Source organism: Hyla sarda, chromosome 4, assembly GCF_029499605.1.
Source record: "Hyla sarda isolate aHylSar1 chromosome 4, aHylSar1.hap1, whole genome shotgun sequence".
NCBI classification, from domain to species: Eukaryota; Metazoa; Chordata; class Amphibia; order Anura; family Hylidae; genus Hyla; species Hyla sarda.
The window spans coordinates 63,563,621-63,589,882 of record NC_079192.1 but is presented as its reverse complement, the minus strand read 5'-3'; the positions used below and the strand labels follow the sequence as shown (position 1 = coordinate 63,589,882).

Below are 26,262 nucleotides of genomic sequence, written 5' to 3'. Positions count from 1 at the left end.
GAAAACAATATATAAACAATATACATACAAAATCACATGAACATAATAATATAGTATTTAACTAAAAATAAATATATATACACTAAAGAAAACCTACAAAAACAATAGAAAACCCTACCAAAATCCCTACACTAAAACTGTACCCTCTCCCACACCACCCCTCCTGCACATGGGTCAGAGTCCATACCGTTCGTACACAAAGTCCTGTCCCTAACTGACCCATGTCAGGTCCCCAAAAGAAAAGCAAACACCACCACCCACAAATACACCCTCCCCACCTAGCACTCCTCCCAACCAACTTACACACAGACTTATACACACTAACATATACACACTAAACCAAAGCTACCTTAGGCCCAAGTTTGGTCGCCTGTAAGCCCTTCATACCATATCAGCTTAAAACAAAACAAAAAACTAGCGTGCACATGCATTAGCCCACCACCAGGAAGAAGGATGGCAGACTTGATACATCAAAATAATTTTAAACTTTCCCTAACTCCCCCCTACAATTTTCCCTAATTCTATCCCTCCATTAAAACTGACCCTGCTCTCACCCTATCACTATCCCTATAACACTGCCCCTAACCAAAATAAAGGTACTCTACCTAAAAAGGTCTAGTACCTAGGGCACATCAAAAGAAAAACCTCTCCACAGGAGAGAAGCCCTACTGGTACCAAGACTGCCATACTCCAAAGACCTGATCTTCCCGAGGTCACCGGTGATGTTCCTACAGACCTCCACCTCGGAGAGGATTTTCTGTTGGGTCGACACTAAACACCGTGCGTTCCACGTGTAGTACCTAACCACTAAACTAACTAAGAATAAAGTGCCCCGATCTCGGCCACCCAGGTTCCTGAATGCCCCATAAGCCCACTCCGGATAGGTTAGGCCGGCAAGTTGACTCCAGCCGATGGAAGCGCCCACCCTGTTGTAAACCCCTATATTAAAGGGACAATGAAGCAGGAAGTGGTCCATGCTTTCCAGCGTGTCCCCGCACTCTTCTCGGGGACATCCCCGGTCATCAGAGTTCCTGCACTTCAGGTTGTCCCTTACATATAGCTTCCCCTGAAAGCAGCGCCAGGCCAAGTCCCAAAACTTCTGGGGGATCCTTTTCATGTTTAAAAGGTACAACCCCACCCTCAGATCCCGACCTGGGCAGTCCCTGAGCGCCAGAGGCTTCTGGAAATGGGTCAACAGAACCCGTTTGTCAAGGAACTGCCTTGACTGGGTCCTGATCTCCCACACTCCCAGACCCCACCGACGTATCGCCTTCAGAGTCGGGGTAGCATAAGCCGGAAGATATCCATGGGGCGTGCGGAGGTCCTTCACTCGCCCTCCTCTCTCCCATTCCTGGAAGAAAGGCCGAAACCATTCCCTGCAGGAGAGTACCCATGGAGGAGCCCTCTCTTTCCAGAGGTTTGCGATGTTAGCTTTCAAGAAGGTGTTCGTAAAGAACACCACAGGGTTTACCATAGATAAACCCCCTAGTCTCCTCGTGTGGTACGTAACCTCCCTCCTGACTAGGTTCATCCTGTTCCCCCATAACAGTTGGAAAAACAGGCTGTAGATCCTAGTGTAGTAAGCCTCTGGCAAGATACATACGCTGCCCAGATAGATAAACAAGGGGAGCAGGTACGATTTGATCAGGTGTACCCTTTCCCTGAGGGTCATAGACCAACCCTTCCATTGGTCCACCTTCTGAGCGGCATCCTGGAGCTTACCATCCCAGTTTTTGGTGGGATAATCATCCTGGCCGAATGTGATGCCTAAGACTTTTGCTGATTCTTGGGGCCCTGGAAGGGTGTCCGGGAGATCAAACGTGGGATCCCCCCCTCCCAGCCAGAGACTCTCACACTTATCCCGGTTGATCTTAGACCCGGATGCCTCCGAGTAGCGGTCCACCTCCGACATCACCACATCGACCTCCTCCTGTGAGGAGACGAAAATAGTGACATCGTCAGCGTACGCCACCACTCTCTGGGTGACATCCAGCTCCGCCAGACTCATCCCGACTCCCGCCAACGGCCCACAATCTACCCTCCGGACGAAGGGATCGATTGCGAACACGTATAAAAGCGGGCTCAAAGGACAACCCTGACTGACTCTGGACCCCACCTCAAAAGAGCGGCCAGACCAACCGTTCACCAGCGGGAAACTCTCTGCCCCTGCATACAAGATCTTAAGCCAATTAACAAAAGTACTCGGTAAGCCATATCTCAGGATGACGGACCAGAGGTACTCGTGGTTCACCCGATCAAACGCCTTGGCCTGATCCAGGGACAGCAAGTACCCCTTCCAGAAACCCGCACTACTCCGCTCCACTGCCTCCCTGACACCAAGGACAGCACTTAAGGTGCTTCGGCCTGGAACAGAGCAGTGCTGAGTCCCCGAAAGGAGCCGGGGTGCAAACTTCACCAGCCGATTAAACAGTATCTTGGCCAGAAGCTTCCTGTCCGTATTGAGAAGAGCTATGGGCCTCCAATTCTCAATTCGGCTGGGATCTTTACCCTTTGAGAGAAGAATCAGGGCTGACCTCCTCATTGACTTCGGCAGAGTGCCCGAGGAGAGACACTCATTGAATACCTCAGTCAAGAGGGGAGCTAAAGACTCCTTAAAGGTCCTGTACCACTCGGATGTTAAGCCATCCGGACCTGGCGACTTCTTAGGGGCAAGCCCCTCGATCGCCAGTCTCACTTCCTCTTCCCTGATTTCTTCTGCCAAAACAATAAGAGAGGGGTCTACCCCTGGCTCAGGAATGGTTTCAGCCAGGAAAGCCGACATCCTGTCTCGATCTAGATCCTTCCTTCCCAAGAGGTGCGAGTAGAAGGATCTGACGACCTCCAAGATCCCTGATCTGGACCGATTCAGAGATCCCGTACTATCAATCAGTCCTGAAATGACTTTACTACTCACTGACATCTTACAGTTTCTGTAAGGGTCGGGCGAGCGGTACTTCCCGAAATCCCTCTCAAAAACCAAAGATGCGTGCCTATCGTACTGACACCTCATCAGCAAGGATTTCACTCTGGAGATATCCTCTCGGCTACCTCCAATCGAGACGAGAAGCTCGAGTTTCCTCCTCAGACCCTGATACAAGCGATATCTGTTCAGGGACCTGAGGCTCGAGAGCTGGCGGAAGAACCCCGCAACCCGCTTCTTGAATATCTCCCACCACTCCAGCTTATTACTACAAAGATCCAGTAAAGGTACCTGACTCTGAAGAAAATCCTGTCTTACCTCCGCTTCCTCCAGGAGGGACGAATTCAGCTTCCAATAACCTTTTCCCATCCGGGGGGTCTCTGAAACATTCAGGGAAAACAAAATCATACAGTGATCGGAGAACTCCACCTCAACCACGGACACTGCGGAAGAGACTGCTTCCTCCTTCAAATAAAACCTATCTATTCTAGACCTGCGACTACCTTGATGATAGGTGAAACCTGCGTGGCCCGAGGGGCTCCGGATGTGGGCATCCTCTAGGCGAGCTTCTCTAGTTATGCTAATCAGTGCCACACTATCGCAAGTCAGCGGACCATTGGAGCCTCTCCTATCTTGGGACCTCGTGACATTATTGAAGTCCCCTCCAAAGATCACCTGCCGACTCGTAAAAAGAAAGGGCTTAATCCTCATAAAGAGATCTTTACGGCCCCGCTTAGTTTGCGGGGCGTAGATGTTAGAGTCGGAGCTCCTGTCCCTTCATGAAGACATCTAAGATCAGGCACCTCCCCATTTCTAATTCAATAACCCGTCGGCATTCAACAGGAGCGGTAAAAAGGACCGCCACCCCACTATACGACTCAGCCGCAAGAGACCAGTGGGAGGGGCCGCGCCTCCACTCTCTCCTGGCTTTTACCAGGGAGGCTAGATCTGACAACCTGGTCTCCTGCAGATACAAAATGTCGGCTTCAACACGGCCGAGAAAATCAAAGGCTGCAAATCTAGCCGTATCCGACTTTATGCTGGCACAATTAATAGATGCCAGCGTCAATGGGGTGAGTGCCGCCATACAGGGTGATTGAATTAGATGGCCTCACCCTTTATTTATTTTTCCCCTTCTTTTTAGCCCCCTCATCCCCCGAAGACGACGAAAGGGCAGGACCACTCTTACATCTTTTTTTAGACTCCGATTGGTCCATAAGGTCCCCGTGTCCGTCCGGCCCCGGTCTAGCCCTGCCCTCTGAGGAAGGTGCCTCGACAGGACAGGGCCCAGTTCCCCCCAGAGGCTCTTTCTCCCGAGGCACCCCGCCCTCACCTTCCCCCTCCAAGGAGGGGGAGGAGATGGTATCGAGGACGAGGTACCGGTTTGACAGGTCAATCAGAGGGGGGGCAGCCAGGCTTCCGCTTTGGACCTGGCCCGTAGTACCAGGAGCTTCAGAGGGCTCTGACCTCTTCTTTCTCCCTTTCCTTTTGCCCTTTTCTTTCTTTTTGGGCCTCACCCCACTCTCCTCATCCACACTTTCATAGTGGGAGGAATCGGAAGGGTCGGCCATATTGCTTTCCTCTCTGTGAAGTCTCCTGATCTCCTCATCCAGCACATTCTCCACCAGGGCTTCGGCAGTTACAGGGCCAGCTTCAGGAGCAGGGACTGAAGCTACCCCCGCCACCTGGGCACTCTCCAGCTCCCTACTCCTTCTACGATTTTCCTCCCGCCTTAGTTTGGCAGGGCCCTTTTTCCTCCTCACTAGCCCTGTTGCGCCCCCATCCCTGCCCGTACCCTCCCCAGCCGAGGCAACGTCACAGCTCTCCTCAGCTGGAGCGGCCGCCGCATGGGCGAAGGCGCTAGGACAACGGCTGAAAGGGTGTCCGAGGACACCACACAGGTGGCACCGGATCTGCCGACAGGATGCGGCCAGATGACCCACCCCACCACACAAAGCGCAGACCTGCACAGTACAGGCTGCGCTAAAGTGGGTGGGGCTGCCACACCTGTGACAGACCTTAGGCTGCCCCTGGTAGAAGACCTGGATCCTATCACGTCCAAGGAAGGCGGCTGACGGAATGTGGGCAACCGTACTCCCTGAACGCTTGAGTTTGACGGAAAACGTCCAGGCCCCGGACCAGATCCCGTGCTCATCCAAGTTTTTCTTGGGCATGTCCGTCACATCCCCATACCGTCCGAGCCAGGTCATGATATCATAACAAGAAAGTGACTCGTTACGGGTCAAAACGGTCACCTTCTTGACAGCATTCTGACGGGAAATCGCCTTTACGGCGAACTCCCGCCAGCCGGGCTCGTTTTTTGCCACTTCGTAGTTCGACCAGAAGAGTTCAAGACCCTCCGGCCGAACGAAACTGACGTCAAACTCCGACGAACCATAGGGGTGAATCAGAGCAAAGATGTCATTCGCCCTGAATTCCATCTGCAGGAGGAGCTCAACCACTTTTGCGCGAGGTGGGCACGCATCCTCGCCCCTCCAAATCAGACGGACCACATTCCTACGGTTATTGTCCTGCCCGGATGTCGGGAGGGACCAGACCACCTCCCCATTCCTCTCTCGGAAAGCCCCCAAACCATGCCTCTCTATCCAGAAAGACAGTTCGACCTCACCCCTTCCCTCTACCTGGATCGACCTGTCACCCCTGCGTAGAGCCTCCAGGAGGCGCTGTTGCAAATGGCCCCCAGGGCCGGACGGAGACGAGGACCCCCCCTGAACCCCTGGCAGTGACATTAGCATAGCTCCTAGGAGCAGTCACTACCGGGGGGGCAGCCGGACCAGACCCAGAACCAGAACCATCAGCATAACCACTCACACCACTACTCCCATCTTTATTTCCATCCATACCAGACCTCCCATTCATACCACAACTACTCCCACCATCCTTCACTCCACTGACACTCCTCTTATCCACAAGACTTCCACACTCATTCTCACATCCTGCACTCTTATGCTGACTAACAGATTCTGGGCTGGCTGGGACTTGTAGTGTTGCAGGTTTTATTATACTTTTCTTTTCTGGCTTAGCTGCCGGGGTCGATGCTGATAGTTCCTTCTCCTTGGCTGAAGTCACTTCCGGAGTCCGGGGCTGCATCTCCGGGCACACCCCAGCTCCTCCCACAGTGCCAGCACCTGCTTTGCCCGACTGCACGGGCTCTGTGGATGATGCCGGCGCACGGACACTCCCCCCCCCTTCACGGAGGAGTGCCCCGCAGCGCCCACAGAATACACAGTACTTGGAGGACCGCCCCCCGAGCACACAGACCTACCATTCTCCTCCACCGGCACCCGGACACTCCCCCCTCCCCCCCTCACAGGGAAGTGCCCCGCAGTGCCGGTAATGCCCACAGCACTCGGGGGACCGCCCCCCGAGCACACGGCAGCATAGCTTACCCCGCCACTGCCCACCATGAGCCCATCCTGCCCCTCCCTACTGGCAAGATGGATGGGCTTCATATCTATTGCGTCCGCAGCCTTTTCTGACGCCATGCTGTATCCCCTATGCTGGCTCCGTTCCACCACAGAAACAGAGTCTGGCAGTCTGGGGGACCCAGCAGCCTGAACCAGCTTTGCAGCTGGCCCAGACTGCTGGAAAGGAACAAACACGTACTGCACTGTTTCCTGGGTCTTTTGTTTCTTTGCCTTACGTTTCACCACCACATCCTCACACTGGTCGTCTCCAAAGGTAAAGTTCTGGAGGTGGGCTGGGGACTCCTGCATAACAATCGCCCTTAATACACCCCCAGCCACACTCTCCACATCATCCTCCTCACTATCACTTGATGGTAGTGCCACCTGTGCTGGCTCGATGTAGCTGTCTTGGGTGTCACAGGGAGTAGCTACAGGAACAGCATCCATCTCCACCACTTGTGAATTTTCTTCCACCTCCTTTACACCTTCACCACCATCCTCACTTTCTTCACCGCCACTACTCTCCCCATCATCCACCTCCTCCTTACCTGGGGATTTCATGGCGGCAAACCGGTCTCCATTCACCAGCTTCTCCTTTAAGAGACCGCTCCCCTCAAGTATCTCTGCTCTCCTCTCGTCCAGCTTTGCAATCTCACTCTTCAGAGCCGTAATCCTCTTTTTCAGCTCTGGCCTATTCTTTTTGGATGCTGTGTTCGCCAGGTTCTGAGCAACACGAAGATCCTCTCTGGCCATCCTCATCTCCTTGCCACACTGGTCATATTCCGCAAACCGCGCGGCCATGCGGGAGCAGTATATTGCGCTCGATTCCTTGGGCCCTCTCTCAGCCCACATTTCCAAGCTTTTCCTCCGTGCCTTCCTTCCACCAGATTTCTGGCTTGCACCCGTTGCCGGGGGAGCAGAGCCTGCATTACTGCAGACTCTGCCAGATCTTCTCCCCCGGGCCGGAATGGCTGTTGCTGTTTGCTCTCCACCCCCCGCCAGCCTTGAAGAACGGGAGGTGGAGGCCCTGGGCTCCATGCAGGGAGGCTCTCCCCAGGAGCCTGACACACTCCTGGGAAGGCAGATGGATCACCTGCTCTGGTCTGATCTGCTGGAAGTTTGTGGAGCTCAATAAGGGACACACCCGCACGCTGCTCACACTGAACTGTTGTGTTCACAGGAAGTGCTCTCTGCTGACACCTCTGTCCGTGTCAGGAACTGTCCAGAATAGGAGCAAATCCCCATAGCAAACATATGCTGCTCTGGACAGTTCCTGACATGGACAGAGGTGTCAGCAGAGAGCACTGGGGTCAGACAGAAAAGAAATCCAAAAAGAAAAGAACTTCCTCTGCAGTACTCGGCAGCTAATAAGTACTGAAAGGGTTAAGATTTTTTAATAGAAGCGATTTACAAATCTATTTAACTTTTTTGCACCAGTTGATTTAAAAAAAATAAGTTTTCCACCGGAATACCCCTTTAAGGCTGAGTTCACACTACAGGAACTGGATACAGCTGGGGGAAGTGCCGGATACGACCTGAACTACTTTCGTTTTAATGGGCCGACCGGAGTCAAACACTGACTCTGGTCGGCTCATTTTGGCCCTGTATACGGTTTTCTGACTGGACCTAAAACTGTGGTAAACCACGGTTTTAGGTCCGGTTAGAGAACCGTATACGGGGCAAAAATGAGCCAACCGAAGTCAGCGTTTGACTCCGGTCAGCTCATTGAAACGCATTACATATGGGCCAGGTCCGGCTGGGATACAGGAGCGCCCGGTTCTCGCTCCCATCACCCGTAGCTGTTCCTGTATTGCCAAATCGTAGTGTTAAGCGGCCCTTAGGGCACCTTTACAGGCCTTTGCATTTTACACCATCCTTTATCGGCCTGTATTGTGTGACTGAAACCTAATAGTCAAGTAGCACTTCCTCCTGTGCGTAGGTGGGGAGTAGGTCGTAGGTTTGCTTGGAGCGATTGATCTTCAGGTTTCTCTTGACGGTCTTAATGATGGGTGAGAGACGGATGTGTCAGGGTAGTGCAGTGTTTCCTAACCAGCGTTCCTCCAGCTGTGGCAAAACTTCAACTCCGAGCATGCCATCACGCCCCCTCCCATAGACATGAATGGAGGGGGAGGGGCATTACATCACATCTCCAGTCCCGGAAACCCGGAGGTTTCCCAAGCTAGAGACTCAGCCCCGCATAGAATGCGATTGCTACAGGGAGATACCCTTTGGATAGGGGATAAGATGTCTTTGCCCGGAATACCCCTTTATATAAATCCATGTTTTCCTGAGTTAGACTGCTGCACCATGGTGTAGTACCTGTTTGGATGAACTTTAACCCCTGAAGGACCTTAAGGACTCAGACAATTTTATTTTGACGTTTTCGTTTTTTCCTCCTTGCCTTCAAAAAATCATAACTCTTTTATATTTTCATCTACAGACTAGTATGAGGGCTTGTTTTTTTTTTCGCAACCAGTTGTCCGTTGTAATGCCATCACTCACTTTACCATAAAATATATGGCGCAACCAAAAAAATACTATTTGTGTGGGGAACTTAAAAAGAAAACTGCAATTTTGCAAATTTTGGAAGGTTTTGTTTTCACGCCGTACAATTCATGGTAAAATGACTTGTGTTCTTTATTCTCTGGGTCTATACGATAAAATGATACCCATGATTATACACTTTTCTATTACTGTTGCGCTTAAAAAATAATCGCAAACTTTTTAACCAAATTAGTACATTTAAAATCCCTCTCTTTTGAAGACCTATAACTTTTTCATTTTTCCACATAAGCGGCGGTATGAGGGCTCATTTTTTGCAGCATGATCTGTACTTTATATTGATACCATATTTGCTTATATAAAACTTTTAATACATTTTTTAATAATTTTTTTGGGGAATAAAATGTTATAACAAAGCAGCAATTTTTGACTTTTTTTTTTTTTTTTTTTTTTAACGTTCACGCCGTTCACTGTACGGTATCAATAACATTATATTTTAATAGTTCGGATATTTACGCACGCGGCGATACCAAACATGTATATAATTTTTTTTTTTTTACACTTTTTGTGAGTGAATAGAGAAAATGGGACAATTTAAGTTTTTATTGGGGGAGGGAGTTTTTCAAATTTTTAAAACTTTTTTTTTTTTTTTTTACTTTTTTTATATTTAGGGCATAGCACTGATCAGTATTATCGATCATCTTCTGCTCTGGTCTGCTTGATCATGGGAGGCAGCAGAGGTAGGTGAGGGGACATCCCTCTGCCGTTCTGGATGACCGGATCGCCACGGCAGCGCTGTGGTCGATCCGATCATCCATTTTAGTGTCTGCAATGCTGCAGATGCCGTGATCTGTATTGATCAGGGCATCTGAGGAGTTAATGGCGGACATCCGTGCGATCGAGGATGTTGGCCATTACTGGTGGGTCCCTGCCTGCCGCACATGATCCAGGCATAGCTCCGATGCTTGCAGTTATGTATAGGACATAAAGGTACGTCCTGGTGTGTTAAGTACTACAACCTCACCAGGACGTACATTTACGTCCTGCGTCATTAAGGGGTTAATCATGGTTGTGGACGCTGGCACAACCTGCATACTGTAGTGCTGCAAATTTTGTGGTCTCCCTCTCTCTCTCTCTCTCTCGCTCTCTCTCTCTTTAGATCGATATAAAATATATATGTTATTGCTATGTTATCTGCAATGTGAATCAATTGTCGAGCCACAAGGCTTTGGGCTGCCCTGAAAACTAATCTGCACCCCACGATTATATTGTAGGGGCTGATCAGACCCAGGTATTTAAATGCCGCATTGATCTCCAATGTCCATCATAACTGGCAGGTGTCAGCTGTAGATAGCAGCCCGTACCTGCCGCGTATGACACGGGCCCGGCTTCTGAGCTCACGCCATTCTCCCCCACCTGGGGCTGACAGAAACCTAAGTGTCTACCAGGTGAACATCTCATTCGCCATGACCTTACACCTTTTTTTTTTTTTTTGGTTCTTTTCTTTCACCATCTTATATCTGGCATGTCCCCCTGTATGAATAGAGTGTCAGTCATGCTTGGACAAACCCGATCAAATCACTCTCTATGGTATAGCCAAAGATACTCTATCTGTGTCAGTCCCATAGAGAGTGAGTAGGGCAGCAGTATGTAGTCACAATGGGGAAAAGAGACCTCTAAAGTAGCACATACATTCAGAAATACGCCTGTCCGTGCACATATACATCCACATGCCATTTTGACAGATTGCTGACGTACACATGGAATGGATGGAATAATCGGATGTGAAATGATGTACGGCCACTGCTTGGTTTCCGCACAGCTTGGTCAGATGATGACACTTCCTCCATGACTTATATTCTGCCACTTACAGCTAACATGATTCTATCCCCATGTAACACGTATTGTAGATCATTTCCTGCGAAATGTTCGGCTGGTTCACAAGTTCATATGGCCTCTCCTTCCTTAAAGAGGCAAAAGAAAAAAAGTAGCAGATAACAATAAGGAAATGAATCTGCACAAGTTACACAACTGTAATTCTGTACTGTTAGTTATTTCTTGTTGTTTCATTAGCGCCTACCTATTTGCTGCCTTGGACTGTAAGTGGCCACTTGTTAAAGGTAGAATATGCAGTGACCCAGTCTCCCAGACAGACTGTATATTTGGAGACGATATGTGTATAGACCAGGGGTTCTCAACTGGTGGTACACGTACCCCACTACCGGTTGTGCGGTGGTACACAATGCACTGACAAATACTGGCCATGCATTGGCCAGTATTTGTCAGTGCAGAGCGGGGAATAGCCGCGGCAGCTCTCTGTAAAGTACCGCAGCCACAGCTCCGGCTGCGGCTACTTTACGGGAGCTGCATGGTTGCCAGTAAATGTTCCAGACACTGTTTTCGCGCTGCGGGGGTCGGCCACGCCCCTTGTGACGTCATGACCATGTCCCCTCAATGACAGTCAATGGGAGGGCTTCACGAGGGGCATGGCTGACCCCCACAGCGTGAAAACAGCGTTCGGAACATTTAGTTCCAAACGCTGGCCAGTGGAGTACCCCTTTAAAGGTTAACTACGGGTGCCTTGTCAAGCCTTCATTATTACTTTTTAGGATTGGGCCTGGTGATTTTCCAGGAGATTATAATAGTGAAATTAACATCATCATGGGTTTATTACTGAGCTACCTCTTATGTGTGTATATATGATTGTTTTTCAGCTGCACCTGTCGATCAAGATTCTGGGAAGAATGGGAACTTGAAGGACGAGAATATCGCTTTAAAACAACAAGATGGAAACAAGGACCAGTCAGACCCTCAGGGTGACAAGGAGTCAAAGATTGGTACAAAGAAGCCCCTGCCAGAGCAGCCAGGAGACCTTGTAGACATGTCTGAAGCAGAGAAGTCACAAACAGGAAAAGAACATGTGGAGGTGGGGCCTCCTAAGAAGGAGCAGTCTGTAGATAAAGAATCTAAGAAAGAAGAGCCGGCTGTAGATGAGGGGTCTAAGAAGGAAGAGCATCGTGAAGATGGGGGGTCTAAGAAAGAAGAGCATCGTGAAGATGGGGGGTCTAAGAAAGAAGAGCATCGTGAAGATGGGGGGTCTAAGAAAGAAGAGCATCATGATGATGGGGGGTCTAAGAAAGAAGAGCAGGCTGTAGATGGGTCTAAGAAGGAAGAGCATCATGAAGATGGGGGGTCTAAGAAAGAAGAGCAGGCTGTAGATGAGAAATCTAAGAAAGAAGAGCAGGCTGTAGATGAGAAATCTAAGAAAGAAGAGCAGGCTGTAGATGAGAAATCTAAGAAAGAAGAGAAGGCTGTAGGTGAGGGATCTAAGAAAGAAGAGAAGGCTGTAGATGAGGGATCTAAGAAAGAAGAGAAGGCTGTAGATGAGGGATCTAAGAAAGAAGAGAAGGCTGTAGATGAGGGATCTAAGAAAGAAGAGAAGGCTGTAGATGAGGGGTCTAAGAAAGAAGAGCATCATGAAGATGGGGGGTCTAAGAAAGAAGAGCATCATGAAGATGAGGGGTCTAAGAAAGAAGAGCATCATGACGATGGGGGGTCTAAGAAAGAAGAGCATCATGATGATGGGGGGTCTAAGAAAGAAGAGCAGGCTGTAGATGGGTCTAAGAAGGGGGGGATGACAAAAGTGGAAGATGTAACACCTGGAGCAGAAGAGTCTGAGGATGAGAAGCAGACAGGAATGGGGAAGGAGCAGACGGGACAGGAGTCAGAAGGGCAGGAAAATGATCAAGATGAGAAAGACCCACCTCAAGATGAGGATGATTTTAAACCAGATGACCCTGAAGAGGAGGAAGCATTTGGTGATATTGAAATGAATGGGGATAATAACAATGCTGTTGAAGAAGAACTAGTCCACCAGGAAAAATTGGCACCTGGAAATAAAGAAAACACAGTTTATCAAGTAGAGTCAGAAAGCAGCCATTTCTTCGCTTATCTGGTTACCTCAGCCATCCTTGTTGCTGTACTATATGTAGCCTATCACAACAAACGCAAGGTAAAGAACATAAGACTAGTCTGACTGCTCCTTTAATTAGATCTTAAGAGTTAAAAGACAGGAGAACGGTTATATTTAATGGGATTGTCTGTTTCAGAAAACACATCATGCCTTTGAGTAGAGCTGGGCGGTATGAGCAAAAACTTGTTTTGGTATTTTTGTAAGTGATGGCGGTTCCACGGTATTCCCCCCCCCCCCCCCCCCATGTGTCCTGGGCGCCGCTTCTCTTCCCCCCCCCCCCCCCCCAAAATGAATTATCAGCTGCGCTGTTTCCACATCTGTCCCCACAGCGCTCCTCTGCTCATCCTCCTACGAGTTGCGGGTCGCCGGTGCTAGAAATCTGTACTGAACTACAAATAACGTTTCCCAGGCTCTGGTACCGTCTTCACTGTCCTTCGTTGCGGTCCTCTGGCTGTTTACTTGGGACGGGAAAGTCACAGAGCCGCCAGTCTATCATCGGCTGGGGCTGTCATGTATGGAGCTGGCCGGCTCCTTACATGACAGTGGGCTCAGCCTATCAGCGGCCGAGGCGGGACATCGCTACGGCCGGTGATAGGCTTGCGGCTCTGTGACGTTCCCATACCCAGGACCGCAGCGGAGGGATCGTGAGGCCTGTAACGGGGAACGTCAGAAGGTGAGTTAAAGTTTATTTTGTTTATTTTTGCAGCCCATGCAACATTATTTGTAGTACAGTACAGATTTCTAGCACCGGCGGCCAGCAACTCATAGGATGAGCAGAGGAGCGATTGCGGGTGACACGATGTGGGGACAGCGCAGCTGATAATTCATTGGGGGGGCGGAAGAAAAGCAGAACAGCGGGCCACATGATTAGTTCCCCAATGTGGGGACAGCGCGGTGCGGCAGATAATTCACTCATTCGAGGGGGAGGTAGGGGCCCATCCAGTATTGCGGTATGGGCAAAAATTCATATCGTGCAGGAAAAAAATTTCGGTATTCGGTATGAACTGCAATACCGCCCAGCACTACCTTTGAGGTCCAGTGATCTCCAAACTTCAGCCAACAGCTGTCCGGGCTTGCTGGGTGCAACATCTGGAGGGCCACAGTTTAGGAACCAATGAGCTAGAAGACAAATCTCATGCATTACATTGACAGTCTGGTAATTTCAATGTGTAATACCATGTTTCTCCTGTGGTGGCACTGCATTAAAATGGAACCCTTGTTACCAGGTTCCTCTTGCACTACTAAATAGTTTGAATCTTGCAGTCAGTATTTAGGCAGGCAATTGCAGTTTTTGCATGTGATCAGGATCTGGGCATTATATTTGATCCCACATCTGTGGGTCTGGCATGCCACTTGTCCCTTTATATTCCTTTTATTGATAATTCTGAGCGACCTTTACTGCAAAAATTTTGTTTTAATTATATTTTATTCCCCCAATTAACCCCTTAAGGACAATGGAGGTATATTTATGTCCATTGCTCGCTGCCGTTATATGAAGCGTGCTCAGGAACTGAACGTGCTTCTTACCTGGTGTCTCCCGTTTGCTATCAGCAACCAGGACCCACAGCTAATGCCTGACATTGCCGATCGCGGCGTCTAAAACGGGAGAAGCCATCCCTGCTAGCTCAGTGGGCTGTTCGAGACCACCGTGGTAAAATCAGGGGATCCTGATCAGCTGAGAGTTAACAAATTTGATTTAACCCCTTCCCTAATAAGAGTTTGAATTCCCCCCCACATACAAAGTGTTATATTTTTTTCAGATCATTGCTTTTGCACTTGAAGGAAGACGCTCCAAAGGTGGCAGACGACCAAATTCGGGAGAGTACCAGAGATTGGAACATAAGGTAAGTGTCTCGTGCATGGGGAGTGCAACAAATTCTTATAGGGGTTCTCCACCCTAAGGTGACTTTAGTACTTACCTGCCAGACAGTAATGGACATGCTTAAGGGAGGATCTGTGTTTGCTGTGGGGCTAAATGGCTGGGTTGTGAGTCTACCATAAGGCTAAGTTTCCACTTGTTGTTTTTTTTTGGGAGGGGGGGGGAGCCAAGAAAATCGCCAATTCTGCCGCATGGAGTTTTTTTCGGCTACATGTTAGCTGTAAATCAATGAGAAATCCCCAAAAAATTTCCACTTTGTGTTTTTCTCCCATAGATGTCTATGGGACTAAAAAAACGCCAAGAAAAACGACATTTGGGTTTTAACTTTGGCGTTTTTACAGGTGGTTTTTATTCTTTTTTTGGGGTGGGAGTTATCTTTTGATCCAAAAAAGTGATGGAGATACCATTTTTAATAAAATTCCGTAGGGTACCATTAAAAAAGATACAGTAGTGATGGGGAAAAAAATTATTTAACAAATTTTTTCTTTATTATAAAGAGATTTTAATACATTTTTAGAAAAGGGATCAATTTATGTTTGCGGGCAGGGCATTAAAAATGTAGCCGACAATAATTAAAATGTAGTGTCTGTGTGTTTTTTTACATTTTTAGTTAGTACTACTACTCCCAGCATGGAACACACACTGTTTCATGATGGGATTAGTAGATCCTGTACTAATTGACAGATTGCACCGGGTCCATTGCGATCCTCCTGTATAATGTATAGATGCGACCGGCCGCTCTTCTATGGTCCCCTGCACTGACTTATATATACACCTATTCATATTTCCCGCAGAGAGCTGTGATTGGCCAAATGGTTCCAGCCAATCACAGCCCTCTGTGGGAAATATGCATATGTGTATGTATGGGTCAGTGCAGGGGACCATAGAAGAACGGCCGGCCGCATCTATAAATTATACAGGAGGATCACAGCAGGTGTCAGAAGTGACACTCGCTGAGATCTGTCTATTAACCCCTTAAGGACTCGGTGTTTTTCAGTTTTTGCATTTTCGTTTTTTCTTCCTTACCTTTTAAAAATCATAACCCTTTAAATTTCTCTATAGGCTCCATTGGGGGACACAGACCTTGGGTATATGCTGTTGTTGCTAGGAGACTTGACACTATGGAAACCAAAAAGGTCGGCTCCTCCCAGAAGGATATACCCGCCTACAGAGCCTGAGCTAATCAGTTTTAGCTTAGTGTCTGCAGGAGACAGACGCTGGTCTGGGGTTTCCCAGACCTGGTCAAACATTTTTTATTTATCCAGATTAGGGACGTTTAGTTTCTGATTCACTTTTCTTTTCCTGTTTTTAGGTGGGGACTCAGGAACATAGCATTCACTGTTTCCCCATTTGTGATTGAGGGGGCACAGGCATCGTGGATGTACTGTCAACCCCCTCTCACCAACGGTCAGCGCCTGGGGTTGTACCTCATGGGTCGGGTCCCCCCACTTTTACCTGCTCGTCTCGCTGTTACAGCCCGGCATGATGCAGGTGACTAAAAGCTGACTGAAGATTTCATTAGGTAAGTTCTTCTGAATGAGGTGAGTATTTTCCCCCTTTTCTTATATGTTTTAGGGACTTTAAACCTCTGGAGACCCCCTGTTTTGGGCCAACTCCTCTTTATTATTTCCTAAGGATGTGGGGACCTTTTTCAATGAAGTGGGTCTGTTAACCCACCTTTTTTTCCTCACTGTCACAGGAACTGGTCTGGGGCCAAGGGGCACTGCTCAGTGGTGTAGGACTGTCTCGGCGCCTGTCTGTTCAGGCGCCGGCGCTTAAACACTTGCAGTTCTTTTTCCTCAGCAGCCGCGGCTGCCGACTTCTCCCTTCCCCGCTCTCACATATGCGCCGACTTCGGCTACGGCCGCATCATGTGTCAATGCGTCCGGAGCACAGTTTCTCCTCCCGTCGGCGTGTTTACCCGCTCCCTTCTCCTTGCACTCGCATATGCGACGGGGGCTGAGAGCGGGCGCCATTATCACCGGCCATGTTATTATTTTACGCGGGCGTTGGTGGACTTTAGCTCCGCCCACACGCGGCCGGCGGGGATCGCGCCCTATGAGGTACAGGCGCACACATTACTTCTGCCAGTTAGCGCAGTGCACGCGCAGAGGGGCTCTAGGGCCAATCAGAGGCGCCCTAGTCTAATCCGGCTCCTGTCTTCTCATTTGGTCTCTATCTCTCGATCTCTCTCTATCTCTCTTTTTCTCTCTCTTTTTTCTCTTTCTTTTTCTCTTTCTTTTTTCTCTTTCTCTGCAACACTAAAATGTCTGGTTCTGCTGAACCCACTTGTTCCGCCTGCACCACTGCTCCCCCTGACCCCCCTGGTTTTTCTACTCAGGATGCTCCCCCAGACCCAGTGGGCTCGGCTATCCCGAATTGGTGCAGGTCTCCCGTTCCGTGGTGACTGCCTTGGAGAGGTCGTCCTTACACCAGCCCTCCAGGGAGACCCGCTCTCCGTCTTACTATGCTTAACGCTCTCACAAGCGTCATATGGGTGTTTCCTAGGACTCATCCACAGAGTCTTCTAGCAGGCGCTCCCCTCGCAGGTGTCACCCCTCTGCTCCAGGTTCCCGCACGTGTCTCTCTTCCAGAGGACACTCCGCTGGTCACCATTCTGGATCTCCAGATCAGCGTACCAGGTCAGAGTCGCCTTCTTCCAAGGCTGCCTCCACTGGTTCCCACTCTCCTGGAGAACTTGTAGATGAGGCTTCTGATTCTGACTCAAAGGACCGAACAGATACAATGAACAAGGTGGACACATTGGTTTCGGACATAAGGGACACATTCCATCTAGAGGACCCAGGAACTTTGCACGTAGCTCCAGAAGTTTCCTTTCACCGTGTCTGACCATCACCCAATGTTTTCAGCTCTCATGCTGAATTTGAAGCCTTACTGGAATCTGCCTGGGTGCACCCTGATAAGAAGTTTCAGGAAGCAATGAAGGTTCAAGCGCAGTATCCCTTCACCAAGGACCTCATTGCTCGGTGGACCTCCCCTCCAATTGTGGATCCACCGGTCTCCCACCTGTCAAATGCGACTACTCTGCCATTACCTGATGCAGCCTGCTTCAAGGATCCGGCAGACAAGAAAGTGGAGACCTTGGCAAAGTTTGCCTTTGAAGCAGCCGGTTCTTCACTCCTTCCTTCATTTGCTTCTGCCTGTGTATCTAAAGCCCTTTCAGTCTGGGCTTCCCAACTCTGCCAGGGTATCCTTTCTGGGTCTCCCGCGGAGGACTTGGCTGATTTAGCTCTCCAACTTTCCAAAGCTGGAGACTTTGTGTTCTGCTTCCATTCAGTCGGCCCGCTGTGCTACCTTTGTCGCAGGCAACCTGGTGGCCCTCCGTTGATCCATGTGGCTCAAAGTCTTGGATGCGGACGCCGCTTCCAAGAAGTCTCTGACTGAACTTCCCTTTACTGGTTCTTGGCTCTTTGGTAAGCGCCTAGATGAAATTATCTCAGAGACGACCGGGGGTAAAATTCCTTACTACCTCAGAATAAGGCTTGCAGTACTGCTTCCCGTCGCAAGTCAACCTCCTTTCGGTCCTTTGGTGCCAATAAGGGGGCCAGGCCGGCCGCCTTCGCGGGACAAGAAGGCTCCCTCCTCCCAAACCCATCCCTCCTGGAAATCGGACAACTGTTCTGGCCGTTTTGTGGCCAAAGCGGGCACCCACAAACCTACTTCTGCCTGAAGGGATGCCCCCACCCGCAGATTTTTCTTGGGAGTTTGTCGGTTACTCTTCCGGGATTTCTGGGCCGCACATGTTCAGGACTCCTGGGTCAGGGACCTGGTATCCAATGGTTACCGGATCGAGTTTGCCTCCCTTCCAAGGGATTGCTTTTTTCTGTCCCGGTCCCCCCAGAGGTGTCTCAGTGATTCCTTACTTGGACGACCTCCTGATCAAGGCACCGACCAGAGCCCAGAATCTAGAGAGTCTCTTCCTCACCCTTCAGGCCTTGTCTCGGTTCGGCTGGATGGTCAATCAGGGCAAGTCCAACCTCTTTCCCACCCAGTCCCTGATATTTTTGGGACTCCAGTTCGACACAACGTCTGCCCGGATTCGGCTTCCGCCGGACAATCGTCTGACTCTCTCTTGTCGGGGGTTCGGACACTTCGGAACCCCGCCCAGGTTTCCTTCGCATTTGCATGGAAGTCCTGGGTCGGATGGTGGCGGCCATGGAGGCCGTTCCGTTCACTCAGTTTAATTTCCGACCCCTTCAACTGGGACAGGTCTCCCTTGTCTCTCGATCGCAGGATTGTCCTTCCTTGGAAGTCCCGCCAGTCCCTTCTGTGGTGGCTTCCCTCCCCCTACTTCTACAGGGGCGCTCCTTTCTGCCCCTCTACTGGCAGGTCATTATGACGAATGCCAGCCTTTCGGGTTGGGAGGGTGTTTTCCGGGACCGGACAGTCCAGGGCCTTTGGTCCCCTCGAGAAGCCCTTCTCACAATCAACATATTGGAGCTGAGGGCAATCTATCTCTGCCTGTTACATTGGGAGATCCTTCTTCAGGGCCGCCCGGTTCGTTTCCAGTCGGACAACTCCACTGCTGTGGCGTACATCAATCGCCAGGGCGGCACTCGCAGCTCCGCAGCATTGGCCAAAGTATCCAAAATTCTTCTCTTGGTGGAACTCTGAGTTCCAGCCATCTCAGTGATTCACATCCCGGGAGTAAACAACTGGGAAGCGGACTTTCTCAGCCGATCCTCAGCTGACCCCGGCGAGTGGTTGCTTTATCTGTAGGCATTTGCGGAAATCTGCACCCTCTGGGGCACTCCGGATGTGGACCTCTTTGTGTCCCGCCACAACCAGAAGGTTCTACTCTTTGTGACGAAGTCCCGGGACCCCCGGGCTCTAGCCGTGGATGCTCTGGTGATTCCTTGGTCGGGCTTCGCCCTACCCTACCTGTTCCCTCCTCTTCCTCTCCTTTCCAGGGTCCTGAGGAAGCTCAAAGCAGAAGGCGTTCCCGCCATTCTCGTTGCGCCGGACTGGCCCCGGAGGGCGTGGTACGCCGACGTGATCCGGCTTCAGGAAGACGTGCCGCTGCGCCTTTTGCTTCATCCAGACCTACTCTCTCAGGGTCCCCTGTGCCACCCCAATTTACTTTCACTGCATTTGACGGCGTAGTGGTTGAGACCACGGTTCTAAGGGCCGGAGGTTTCTCTCCGCAGGTGATTTGCACCATGCTCAGGGGGCGTGCAAGCCCTCCTCTGCAAAGACTTACCACCGCACCTGGCGGTCTTATTTTCGTTGGTGGGAATCTCAGTCTTTTTTTCCAGTTGTGTTCTCCCTCCCCTGACTCCTTTCCTTTTGCAGTCGGGGCTGGAACAACGGTTGGCTCTCAACTCCCTTAAGGGTCAGGTCAGCTTTCCATTTTCTTCCAACGCCCTCTAGTGTCCGATTCTCATGTTCGGACTTTTCTTCAGGGAGTGGCCCAAGCGGCCCCCCCCTTACAGGTCCCCTACACCTCCTTGGGATCTGACCATGGTCCTTGGTGCCCTGCAGTGCGCTCCCTTTGAACCCCTCAGGGAGGTTTCCCTTCGTCTCCTTTCCTGGAAGGTGGTGTTCCTTATTGCATTTACCTCTATTAGATGGGTTTCAGAGCTGGCGGCTCTATCCTGCTGCTCTCCCTTCCTGATCATCCACCAGGACAAGGTTGTTTTTCGTCCAGTTCAATCTTTTTTACCTAAGGTGGTTTCGGCTTTCCAAGTCAATGAGGGCATCGTCCTCCCGTCCTTTTGCCCCGCTCCATCTTATCCCAAGGAGCGTTTGCTCCATAAACTGGATGTGGTGCGGGCTGTACTAACCTACCTCTCTATCACTTCTTCCTTTCGTCAGTGTGACTCCGTTTTTGTTCTTACAGTCGCCGTAAGGGACAACCTGCTTCAAAGGACACCATTTTGCGGTGGATCAGGTCTGCCATTTTGGAAGCTTACCGTTGTAAAGGTAAGACCCCTCCCTTTAAGGTTTCAGCTCATTCCACGCGTTCTGTTGGAGCTTCCTGGGCTCTCCGTAACAGGGCTTCGGCCTCCTACATGTAAGGCGGCTACCTGGTCGTCCTTGAACACTTTTACAAAATTCTACCAGGTTCATACCTTTGCATCCGCTGATGCTAGTCTGTTGTTTCTGTGCCCACCCTAGGGACGGCTTTGGTACGTCCCAAGGTCTGTGTCCCCCAAAGGAGCCCATAGAGAAGATTTTTTGTTCTTACCGTAAAATCCTTTTCTCGGAGGATCCATTGGTGGACACAGCTTCCGCCCTTTCTTTTGGTGTTCCTTGTTTGGTTACCTGTCCGAGGGTGCGTTCAGTTATTTTTTGTTCTGTGGTTACCTCGGACTGGTCTTGGTTTTCTGACTTTCGGACCACTCCTACTGCTCTGGGACTAAACTGAATAGCTCAGGCTCTGTAGGCGGGTATATCCTGCTGGGAGGAGCCGCCCTTTTTGGTTTCCATAGTGTCAAGTCTCCTAGCAACAACAGCATATACCCAAGGTCTGTGTCCCCCAATGGATCCTCCGAGAAAAGGGTTTTACGGTAAGAACAAAAAAATCTCCTTTTTCCACCTAAAAATCCATATTATGACTTATTTTTTACACCACCAATTCTACTTTGCAGTGACATTAGTCATTTTACCCAAAAATCCACGGCGAAACGGAAAAGAAAAAACATTTGGACAAAATTGAAGAAAAGACGCCATTTTGTATCCCTTGGGGGCTTTCCTTTGTACACAGTGCATTTTTCGGTAAAAATGACATCTTATCATTATTCTGTAGGTCAATATGGTTCCAATGATACCCTACTTACGGTATATAAGCTTGATTTTGTCTTATTTCTGGAGAAATTCATAACTACATGCAGGACAATGTATACGTTTAAAAATATCCTCTTCTGACCCCCAGAACTTTTTTATTTTTCCGCATATGGGGATGTATGAGGGCTCATTTATCACGCCGTGATCTGAAGTTTTTATCGGTACCATATTTGTTTTGATTGGACTTTTTGATTGTTTTTAGGGGGCTATAACATTGCACACACTGATCTCTTACACTGTTTACTGCCATGCATTAACATGACATTGATCAGTGTTATCTCCGCTCGACTGCTCCTGCCTGGATCTCAGGCACGGAGCAGTCATTCGGCGATCGGACACTATCTCACTGCAGCAGTCCCGAACAGCCCGACTGAGCTGCCGGGATGCTTTCAGTTTGACTGGAAACTTAGCCTAAGGCTGCTGTGAAATGAGCAGCAGTGTTTGTAAGTGTGAGGTCACTTTTCTCCCTCCCACACATCAGTCACCCCACCCACTAAAGTACACCTGACCTCACTTCCATGCCGTGCTGAGCTTAAAAAAATTACAATTTACTGCAACCCTGTGGAGAATAATCTCCCTCCCACCCATCAGCCACTCCACCCATTAAAGCACAGACAGGCTCCCTTTCAACCCCTGGCTAGTGATGTAATGTCTCGGGCCGCACCGCAACCTGGGAAAAACCTGAGACAATACTCATTTGTATGCTGGAATACCCTTTTGTTTGAAAATGTGTTTATTAAAGTAGTGATGCCTGTGGTATAGTTTTATTCTATATGGCTGTGGTTAAGGTCATCCCAAAACAAGACATTTACTTTAAAACGTAAGAAATAGGGGCCCAATACAAATTCAACGTGTGGCCAAATGCTGTGAATGGCTGCTCCTTGAAACAAAGCCTCTTTGAGCTCATGCTTCAGAGAATCCAATCGCTCTTGTGCAGTGGAACACTTCCAAGAAAGGCACAAGGCTAAGGAGTCCTTCAAAGGCATTGTCTTCTGTAGATCTTCCCTTTTTTTTTTTGTGTCACCTTGACACTTTTCCAGCAAGTTTGTGCCACTGCAAGGGGGTTTATCCATCTCCACTCTGTCTTGCATTGACCTTTCACTAAGGTTGCAAACTGAGCATAAAAGGCAACTCAACACAGTCAACACACCTCAAATATACAACTTGCTGTCACCAGCAAATTCTGAGCCAGTAGGTACCCACCACAAAAACTTTTAAAGTTTGAAGCGTTTAAGGGGTTATCTGGATGAAAAAAATAGATTTAGAAGTGCTCAGAGTAATAGTAAAAACACAAAAAACAAATACTCACTTGCAGCCTATTTCTCCACAAATGCCAGTGCAACAGTGTCAGTCTCACTGCTCAGAACTTCTATGTTCCTCCCGACACATGGATAATGCCTGCTCTAAGCCAGTGCTTCCTGCAGGGTAAGCATGTTTGAAGCAGAATGCATCGTACTGAAAGCGATTGGAACAGCAGTCACTGGCGAGTATGCTTTACTTATTTTTTTTTGCAGCACCTGGGCTCCTTTCTTTAAAAAATAAAAATGATTTAAACATCCTTATACGTATTTACCTGTAGCAGTAAATATGGTAAAAAAAATAAACATGAACCATCTCTCACTCTCTTTCCAGCAGACGTCCACACGAAAGACCACGAGCACTGGCTGATAGTAGTATCCACAATTATCAAGTAAAAAATAGTTCAGCAGCATGCCTTCAGGTAAAAGTCCACCTTCTTTATTACATTAAGCAACATAAAAAAGTATATATAAATCCAATCCACACAACATAAAACCATTAAAGGGTTCTCCACCATAAGGTGATTTTAGTACATACCTGGCAGACAGTAATGGACATGCTTAGGAAGGATCTGCGCTTGTCTTGGGGCTAAATGGCTATGTTGTGAGATTACCATAATACTGTGGCTAGCTTTTTGTGAACTTGAATTTCCTGTTTGACTTATGTTTTTTTAACTACAAATCCCACAATGCCATTTTCCTCCCTCCCACACATCAGCCACCCCACCCACTGAAACAAAAGACCTGTGGTTTTCAATCAGGGTGCCTACAGCTGTTGCATTAGTTGCAGATTGATCTCTCTCCCACGAAGCGATCCCTCCACCCATTGAAGCAGACATGCTCCCTGTCATCAGCTGACTAGTGAGTCAGTTCTCAGCCGCATTGCAAGCTGGGAAAAATCTGAGACAACAGTCATTTTGTATGCTGATAAAAATTAATATTGGGGTGAAAATCACAGAAGAATTGTCAGAAAACCGTCACACACAGGTACAGACACTATATTATGAACTACACTAACTTTACAGCCCCTGTAGCATAGTCAAATAGAAAAAATTCCTGGAATACTCCTTTTAAGCCTGAAGCTTTTTGGTCTTGCAACCTTAATGATAGGATTTATGATTAAGGCCGAAAGACCAAAATTCATGTGGCCTGAAGCGTAATGTTTTAATGTCTTGTGGAATGGATTCATAGACTTTATTTATTTTTTTATGTTGCTTAATGTAATAAAGAAGATAGACTTTTACCTGAAGGCGTGCTTCTGAACTATTTTTTACTTGGTATTGCAGATTCACCTGTAGGTGGCGCTGTAGGCATTGAAATACTTTGACCACCTTTTCCAATCCAAAGAACAGGGTACAAGGAAGTTCTTTGTCATTTTTTATTTTTGTTTCAAAGTTCTCTGAATGACATGAACCATCTTTTCCCACGCACAGCACCAGCTTAGGAACCCACAGCTTAGTAGTCCGGAGCAATTAAATGTTGCGATTCAATTCACATGAATCTAAAGAATTCTTCTACTTTTGTTTTTCAGATTTGATCCTTCTGCAGCCTTCAGTATGATCTGCCAGCTAGGACGTTGCCTGAATTGTCACGGTTTTCACTCAACACTCCACTTACGAATGGCAGAGAATTTACCACCCTGTGCCACCCTAGTCATGTAGTTTACCCACCTGTGTACTCCTAGACCTGTGTCCTTGATAAAGGAACTTGCGTCTATGGTAGTTCACTCTTAAGCGGTTATTGGCACCTTAACAAATTTCTCGTTCGGTCTGTCTTCACTCAGACGGGGATGTTCTCCAAATGTAGTAAATCGTACAGTGCGAGAAATGTTACTGCAAAAACCATCAAAGGGGTTATCCCAAGATTACAGATTTTCACCTACCCACCTATTTGATCATGGGGGGGGTCTTGTTACTTGCACGTTACAAAAACAGGGGTCCTTTGACCACCCAAGTGGTAGTTGAGCCACATGGAGAGGCAAGAGACCCCAATTCTTGTGATCAGAGGGATCCCAGTGATTGGACCCCCACTGATCAGATACTTATTAACTATCCTTTAAGTATCTGATAAATTATATTATTTTCTGTCCCCTTCTATTTCCCCGTGTCCTATCTATATCCAGGAAAGCTGGGCGGCATTGGTCGCTTTCTATTACAGCTCCCTTATCTGTTGCGACTCCTACCATGTTTTATAGTTTTACAGGATTTTGCCAGATATATCGCTGTATAACCAGGCTTTCCCAGGAGCAGATAAGACCAAGAAATCCCTCTAAGATGACAACCTGTATATCACTGGTGACTTCTTGCACTTAGGAGCAAATGACTGGTAGAGGGAAATTATTCTAAAAAAAAAGAACAATTATTTATCCACTAATATAGTGTTTAGGATCAGAGTTTTTTCTTTTCTTCTTTTTTTTTTTTTTTTCCTTTTTTAAAAGCATTGACTCAGCAATTTTCGTAATAATCCAAATATATGTTTACATGGTTTACAGCCACTTACTGTTTGGAAGAGGTCCCTGCACCTTAAATGTACCTACCGTGTAGACAGGCACACTTCTAGAAGCCCCCCATTTAAAGGGTTTTACTGTGACAAATGGTGACAAATCGTACTGTCTGGATTGGATCTGTGCTGTTTGCCAGTAGGACAGCAGTGGTCCAAACTGTGCACCTCCAACTGTTGCAAAACTACAACTCCCAGCATGCCCGGACAGCCAACGGCTGTCCGGGCATTCTGGGAGTTGTAGTTTTGCAACAGCTGGAGGTCCACAGTTTGGAGACCACTGAGCTATAGACCTCAGCACAAGATGGGGTCTGTAAAAGGGAACCTTTAGACACCCTATAGGACTAGATGCGCCTATCTCATGGCAGGTGCACTTTATATTCTGAATAGCACTTTTCAGACTTTATAACATCCCCCTTTTTTTTTTTTTTTGGTGCAATGTTTCCTCTGGGACTGGTTTAACCCAGTCCCCTTTATTTTTAGGGCCACAGTTTGTTGCATTATTGTTCAATTGCTTTATATGGCGGTATGGACATATATACGCTCCGCCGGTTAGCTATTAGAGTGCAGCCACACACACAGTGAAAATGCTGCAGATTTTCCGAAGCGGTTTGCACCGAAATCCGTAGCGGCCAAGTGTGCACATTTTAATGTGGAGTTTCTGCCACAGATTTGGTGAGGAATATACTAACGTTGCGGGAAATAAAACCCTATGGGGGGGAATTTTATCATCCGGCGCCCAGCTGCAAAATGGTGTGGGCCGGGTGTGTTTTTTTTTATTAGGCACATTGACTTATTAGCTAATTTTGCAAACATTTTTCTTGTCTGCACTGTTATGCGGTTTCAGGGGGCGTGTTTAGCAGATGCCCTTGCGCAAAAATTATTCCTCCGGAAATGTACTCCAGTGGCCAGCTGGTGTAGGAATGTGTATGACATTTTCACCCTTTTTTGCACTA

At 48.5% G+C, this 26,262-nt stretch overlaps 1 protein-coding gene across 1 annotated transcript in view; it reads left to right on the top strand.

Annotated features, from left to right (window-relative positions):
- Positions 1 to 25,479, top strand: part of TGOLN2 (trans-golgi network protein 2) — a 33,470-nt gene extending 7,991 nt beyond the window's left edge. The window contains exons 2-4 of the mRNA XM_056571201.1: positions 11,565 to 12,862; positions 14,584 to 14,667; positions 24,339 to 25,479. Coding sequence (XP_056427176.1) covers positions 11,565 to 12,862; positions 14,584 to 14,667; positions 24,339 to 24,344 — 1,388 coding nt within the window. The 3' untranslated portion in view covers positions 24,345 to 25,479. The remainder of the gene's footprint in view (positions 1 to 11,564; positions 12,863 to 14,583; positions 14,668 to 24,338) is intronic.
- Positions 25,480 to 26,262: the final 783 nt, after the last annotated feature.